At 42.9% G+C, this 7,841-nt stretch overlaps 1 protein-coding gene across 2 annotated transcripts in view; it reads right to left on the reverse strand.

Annotated features, from left to right (window-relative positions):
* SLC4A7 (solute carrier family 4 member 7) overlaps positions 1-7,841 on the reverse strand; it is a 100,526-nt gene that overhangs the window by 73,659 nt on the left and 19,026 nt on the right. For both annotated transcript variants that reach the window (XM_019508780.1, XM_019508781.1), the window contains exon 2: positions 3,811-3,954. In XM_019508780.1, the coding sequence (XP_019364325.1) occupies positions 3,811-3,954 (144 nt within the window). The remainder of the gene's footprint in view (positions 1-3,810; positions 3,955-7,841) is intronic.

Below are 7,841 nucleotides of genomic sequence, written 5' to 3' on the forward strand. Positions count from 1 at the left end.
TTCCCCGTTTCTGACTTCGTCTCCCCTTCTCTATTCCCTATGGATTAAGTATAAGCAAGCCAAGATGTAGGATAAGCTTTAACATTTTATTTTAGGTAGCAAGTTTTATTTCTCTCCCCTCTGCAAATAAGTGCCCTGCTATTTTGATATAGATATCCACTGTTTTATAAGTGATAATTATTATGTTCGTATTGATTTTTCACTGCTTTTATATTGTGTGACTACTGTTTTAGGCCTATACATGTAAGTTAGCACAAGTCATGTCAAGTTTCCATCTTATAATGTCAAGCCTCCATCCTATCCCCATGCTTGGTTGTGTAACCTATGACTCACACCTACCCCTCCTATGCAACTTGGTTCCTGAATGAATGGGTATGAATGAGGGTGCTTGAGAGACAATGGCAGTAGGTCTAAAAATAGCTCCTTCTGAATGACCAAACTATCAACACCAATACCTGGACCAACAACCTAGCCCTTGGAACCACCCTCAGCATTCAAGAAACAAAAAGATAAGGCAACCCACCATTGTGCCAAGGCTGCACATGCTCAGTAAGAACACCTGGAGCCCTCTGGAATAGGACTGACCTTGCCTGGACAGGCCCTCCCATAGGAGATCAGAGATAGTCTACCCCATAAAAAGGGGTAGTGAAGGCTGACTCCTTGGGGATGCCTTCTCCATCTGGACCAGCACCATGCCACACCATCTATCCACCCAGAGGTCCTGCCAGCAACCCTCTTCTGGACACCACCTGCTGGACAGCACCAGCCTGGATAGGCAGCTATCATCCCCTACCCCCTCTTCAACCAAGGACTTGGACTCTGCTTCTCTTCCCTGCCTGGACTCCAACCCTTCCACTGAGTCTCTTTCTCCTGCTGCCACTGTGAGTGCATGTGCATACCAGTAACTTCATGGGGCTGTGTAGTGTGTTGTCTGTTTAATAAACCTGTTATTTTGAAACCCCAAGTTGGGGTTGTCTGTTTCCTGACTGTTTCCTCCTTGCCACCACTTACGCTGACAGCTTAGAGATTGGGGGAGGCAGATGTTTCCAGCCCCAAGCTCTCAGGTTTCTGTCTCTCTCTCTCTCTCTTTCCTAGCTGTCTCTTTGCCACCACTTATCTGCCCCCTCCCCCCACCAATATCTTAGCTGTCTGCCTCAGTTTCCAGCCCCTGTCTACCTTAAGGAACCCCAAGCCTCAGTTCTTCAGCCAGCTTCTCTCTTGTCCACCAGTTCTAATCCCAGTTCTGGCAACTTCCACTCCCAAGCACATGCATATATACCGTACCATCCAAGTTAGGAACCTGTGTGTGTGTGTCATTGTGTGCATGATATATGAATTAGTGATCTGTGCATGTGTACTGAGTGTGCGGGCACAGACAATTGATTTTTGTCTAACTTTTGGGGTGTATAGTGTATGTGCTTGAACTGGCGATAGGTATGCATGTGCCTAGGCTGGTTTGGATGTGCGTGTATATATATGCACATATACAAACGCACAAATCAAGTAGGTGCATATTATATATATATAATATGCACCTACTTGATTTGTGCGTTTGTATATATGCAATTGCGTCACACCCTCCTGTCTAACAGCGCAATATTGAGATCCTGAGAATTAGCCTGACCCCATAGGGCAACACAACATCATACTGACAAACCACAGGGGTCAATTAGCTGGATTGGAACCATTAGGTCTACTACACAGACAGACCACTACCAGTTAAATCAAGAGAATTACCAATAGCATCTATCTTTTATGTAGACCTACTCTAGAGGGGAATATGACGATGGCAGTTCACCAGTGGGTTTAAGAGATATTACTGATATCAACTGAGTGGCGACATTCTTTTTAGACACATTCTCCACCAGAGCCAGGAATGAAACTGAACAGGCACACACTTCTGTCCATTCCTCCACCCCAAGCTTGGACCCTTTTGGCTCATCCTCTAACTTATTCCAACCCAGTCTATACTTCACAATGATCTCTTACTCATTTTCCTGGAATGAATGTGGAAGATCCTTTCAGGGAAGCAAAGACAGGCATGATTTTCTGTATTCCCTAGATGTGGGAGCAAGCAAAAGTAGGTTCCCCCCCACCCTAGTCAATGAAGGGGGAAGTGAAATGAAGAAGCAAAACCTAGACATACTAAGTGTCCCACAAACTGTCCTTCAGACACTGAAGCACACTTATGAATGCGATAATAGTTCTCAGATTCTAAATCTGAGAATCGGTTTTTTGTTTATGTGACACTACACACAATTCTGTTCTGGCCAACTTCATCTTCTGTCTTCTTAGGCGAGATCCTGCACCTGGCAAAATTCATTCTCAATTCAAAAACAGACCGACTTCCCTGATACCATCTGTTTGTGTCTGTCCCAAATCCAAGACACTCCAGGAATCTTATCACTCTGCATTTGATCAGTGAAATTGTCCAGCAAGAGACAAATGCACTTCCTTCTTCCCTATTCTCAGTATTATTGCCACCATTTCTAGGAGGGTAAGTAAAATCAAACAGTATTGACTTATGAGATTGCTGGTTTCTATGAGAATGGAAGGGGGAGGGGGACACAACCAAAAGGCTGTTGTCCATTTGCAAAACAAAGAATTGGCTGCGAAAGGTAGAATCAGGACACTTTGAAAAAGGCACCTCTAAGAACATCCTAGTTTTATGCAAAGCCATATTCTGCTTGTGTCCAATTCCCTGACACTAGAAATAGGAGAGGAAGTCCATTGCATTATTGCAGTCTGAAAAAGGATGATTTCACAGCTTTTTCACTGTTTGCTGAGACCTGGACAAAGCTATTCCTGCAATTTTTGAACAGCTCTTTAAAAAGGTACCTTTAGCGTCTAAGGTTCTTGCTACTGTAGCAGAAAATGCTCCCTAAGCTACTAGTTCCTGTTTGGGGGTGGGGGGAGAGGGTAAAGAAGAGCACCTCCAGGAAACTTGGCACCCGCACAACAGTTGTCGCATTGCATGGGTATAACATGGCTCAGCAGGGCATCGAGCCCCGTCTGGGAGCTGTGGTGGCTCCACCTGTCAGCCAGAGCCCATCACCACTCAGCCCCAGCTCCCAGACAGTGCACAGCACCCTGCTAAGCTGCACTGCACCTGTGCCATGGGGCAGCTGCTGTGCAGGTGCCAGATGGGGGGGAATCCCCGCTGTCCCCCACTATGTGGGGGGGCTCTGCCACAAGCCCTCAGAGGCCCTGAATGTTGCTGCTACAACTTGTGAGTGAGGAGCTTTTTTTTTTTTTTCTTCAAGTGCCAGGAGGCTGGGGCCAGGCAGGGCAGCCATGGTGGATTCTCCCATGGCTCCCCACACCCAGTGGAGAAGAAGGCACAGCCAGAGGAGCCACGAGAGAACCTGCAGCCACCCGGAGCTGCCTGCCTTTCTCCAGCCAATCCAAATCTCCCCAAATCTTTTCCAAATAGATTCAGACCTTTTAATGTGTCTCCTGATTCAATTCAGATTCAGAGATTCGGCCACCGAAACAGGCCGAATCTTCTCCAAAACAAGTCAGACACTGAAGCTTTGCACAACCCTAGCCTTTATGCCAAGAGGAAAAATTAAGATGGCTTATTCTGACTTCCTGTCTAATATGAGCCCCAATTCTTCATATATATGCACATATCCCAATAGGTAGAGATGTAAATCCTAGTACCAAAATATTAACAGCAACTGCCCCTAAATGGATCCCAAATATTACTAAGTTTTTAAAACAGCAAAAGTACAAGGTTTAATATCATAGACTGGCTATGTTTATCATATCTTAAATCAAACATTCAAACAAGGAAAAAAAATTTCTTACCATATGATGGAGACTCACGTCCATCATCTTGGTCTGTTTCCTTATCTTTTTTTCTTCTGTGATGCCTGTGTCCACGATGCCTATGACGTCGACGGCCTGATTTTCCAAATGGGACATGTAGCCCAATGTACACAGCTCTATGGCCTGTCAAAAAGAAAAACAAAAGGATAAAAGAAAATAATTGAAACGTCAGAATTTCCTGCCCAAATTCGTAATATTATCTCAAAAAGCCAAGCCAACAAGTACATCTTCATTTTCTGTCTGTTGCAGGAGCTGCAGAATCACCAACTTTGGATTTTCCTTAGAGATATCACGTCCTTATTGCCCTAATATAGGAAGACCCAGTTATGGAACACTATTTCCTTGCATGCAAGGCTAAGGTAATCTTAATGCTTAAAACTGGGACTGAGTGCTTAACAAACAACAGGAAGGAAGCCAAGATCATTCTACAATATGCTTTTTTTTTTTAAAGCAATAGTATGGCATAGAAAAGTCATGTATAACATGGCTCCCTTGTTTTGCCAGCTGTAAGGCATAAAAAAATCCTGGCCACAACAATAAGGTGGGGATCAAATAAGGATTGCTGGCAATGTTACTTAACTGGTATACCAAGAACACTTTACCAGGTATTGGTTTTCCCAGTCAAAGCAGATCTATATAAAGGCAGTCCCACCCACCACTCAGATATTGGAATTAAATTCTCTCCAACTGAATCACCCCCTTGCAACTTCTCAACCCTTGTTTACAACATAATGGCCTGACTTTTAGGGGTGTTATTTATTTAACTGACTTATTTAACATGGGTTTTATAGCCCAACTTTAGACAGACCTTAGATGCAGCTTTAGACAGACATGCATTTAAAGCTGTCAGCAGCTCAGTGCGCTTCAAATTGGCCATGAAGGCATGAAGCATTTCATAAAGATGTTCCTCTTTTTCAAGGGCCATTTATGAACCACTTCAACCATTTTTTGATTTGCTGCTTTGGCCACAAGCGTTTGCACCCTTGCTTCAATGGCACTTGAAGTACTTCAAAATAGAACACCTGTCAAAGGCCTCCATTTGAAAATGTTGACCTATAACATCATCATACAATCAATACAAAACTTCACCCCCTTTACATAAGTCATTTATTAAAGTTTAAATTAATGTATCCTCAAATCAGTACATTTTAGTCATAAAATAAGGTTATAAAAGGAAAATTAAAATGCATCCACTTTTACTTCCAATAGTAAGTTATCCTTTAAACAACTGGTGATTTTTCCCTGCTCAAAAAACCCTTCACAGTAAGGTATTACACATGCTTCAATGATGGGGCAAATGAAAGAAATTCACAACAACATTATGAATAGTATTCTTGATATGAGACTTAATAGAAAATTCTGTACATGTAATAACCTTTTCAATGCCTTTTTAAAAAAAATCTCAGGGGAAAAAATTAACTACAAGCATGGGTATTCTCAAGGAAGGTTTTAGATTATACTATTTAGAAAGGTACTACAGAAGGCTGCCTTTACAACAGGAACAGGAAGTGGTTTTTCTGGCAACATACAAACTCAGCAGAATATAAGGGGTCAACAGAGGTCTGTATATGCATCCCAAACCCATTGCGAAATGCATCAAAGTAGTATTTTTTAACTTTTTACAGGGGTCAACGTTCTATTATAAGACAGACCACCACCACTGAAATACAACAAAGGAATGAGACCACTTTTGCTAAGTACCACTTCTAAAGAATGTATCAAAATTTAAGACCACATGAATTTAGGACCCAATCAGTGGTACCTGCTTCAGCGATACTAGGCATCTGAATTAATCTAATCTAAATTTAACCAATCAGGATTCTTTTTTGAGCTACAGGGTCCAGCTCTTGGCATGCTTCCAAGATTTTAATTAGGGCTAACTGAATCCAAACCTGATCAATAATGCAAAGGAATTATGTAATCCACTCAAAAAAATTACAACACATACACACAATTTTCTTTCAAAATTTCCTTCCACAAAAGACTAACCAGGACCTGTGGAAAAGCTAAAACTTTCCCATCTAAACTAAGTACAGTAACCACTATGCAACTGCTTGACTTTGAAATCTTGAAGTGATGTAAACTAATTAGCAGACTTGGTGTGTACACCAATATCCTGTTTTCAACATCCAGAATGTCTTCTAACCTGTTCTAGGCCCACAACTTCCTTGACTGCAGCCACAATCACTCTGAGTACAGGTGTCAATCTATTTATACGAACACACACAGTTTTGAACATGCAAACAGGCACCTACAACAAGTTTACAAACTGGAATTCTAAACACAAACAGTGTATTGAAAATGACTGAAAGAACTACCAAACAGGTCTTAATGCAGAGACAACAATTCATTTCCTCATGCTGTGATAGTTATCATGTAGATGAATTAGTGCAGCTTGATATGATATAGTTCATACATACTGGCATTATGAAAACTATTTTTAGTTTGCTTTTAAATAGAACAACAGGGCCCCTACCCCATTACTAGAATGGGAAGGGGATCTAGAGGCACCTGGCCCTTTTCTCCTGCCCTGCCTCCTTTCTCCCCTCTTACCTTGCTGTGTTTGCCAGTGCATCCCTTCCCTGGTTCAAGGTCCCTTCCCCCGATTTCCTTGTTCCTCGGTTCTGAATCCCTTCCTTCTCCCTCCTCCTCCCCCCCACCACTCCCACCTCCCTTACACTCTGTCTCCCTGTGCCTTCTACCCGTGTCCCTTTGATGATGCCAGAGGCAAACCTGCAGGCAGAGGAGTCTGAAGCAAAGACAGCCACCAGGTCCAGGGAGAGGCAGATGACCCAATGGGGCAAAAGTAAAGGGATATAGGGACCCAGAGCACCCCGCATAAGCTCAATCCTCAGGCCAGGAAGAGGTAGAGGCAGTTTGGCTATGGAAGCCGTCAGGGACAGAACCTTCCCGGACAGGTACAAGATCAGAAGCCCACACTGTGGCAAGACGACTCAGGAGGGATCCCCGAGTGAAGGGAAGGTGGGCAAACCAAGGGGGCGTGGCAAACCTTAAGCAGGGCATTTTTTTGAGCTGGGATCGGCATTGGTATTTTATGTTTGTCATATTTCAGCCAGAGAACTGGTTTGTGGTTGAAGGGGAGGCAGAGGTCCACGAACAGGTGTGATCGGGGACACCCCAAACTTGAAATTCAGCTGAGTGGACAGAGGATAAGGATCAGGGTACATTCTGTGGCTGAATGAGGCCAAACCTGCCTGGACTGTAAGACAGGAAGGTGGCAGGGGGAAAACAAGATGAGGCCCATAGCTGCCTACACAGGGGACATTGCAGAGCCTGGAACCTGAGGTCACAGGGAGTGACTGAACCCGAACCCGAACCCTGCACCATGGGTCCCAAGTTAGAGGGCTCAACTGAAGTAAAAGCGAAAGTTAGGCTGGGAGGGAAGCCACAGATCGGACAACAGCCTACTTCTTCAAAGCATGCCTTATCCTCTGTGTAGCCTGTCCTACTAATTTTTACGTCAAGACATGGCAGGTGAGAATACTGAAGTAGGGAGAGACACTGCGGGCACTAGGAGGCCTTTAAAAGGCAGGTACCCTGTAGCAGCACCCGTAAGGAGACTACAAATAGCTTATACAACCTATGCAAAAGTTGCATAATTGGGCACAGACTATCTTTTCTTAGAAACAAGTTAAAAGCATAACTGTATACAAGTAATATATCCCAACACTGATATTATTAATTATATTAAAATTTAAAATGTTTTACTCATAGGTGAAAAAGAATGTGCGCAAATTTACAGTTTTTTCATAAAAAGTTTTAAATTGAGTTTAATTTCACAAGAGTATTTTAGAAGTATGCTCCCTAGTCTCTGCTATCCACAAAAGATGAATTATTTTGCATGCAATAATCTTGCATGCAATAACTACTTTATTTTAAATATCCCTGTTCCCTACCCAAATCCAAAACTTGTAATAGTATGATTACTTTCATGACACAGTGTTGCATTACAGGCAGAACTGGTGAATTTTTTTTTTTTTTTTTTTTTT

Source organism: Gavialis gangeticus, unplaced genomic scaffold, assembly GCF_001723915.1.
Source record: "Gavialis gangeticus isolate Ggan-Ray unplaced genomic scaffold, GavGan_comp1, whole genome shotgun sequence".
NCBI lineage: Eukaryota > Metazoa > Chordata > Crocodylia > Gavialidae > Gavialis > Gavialis gangeticus.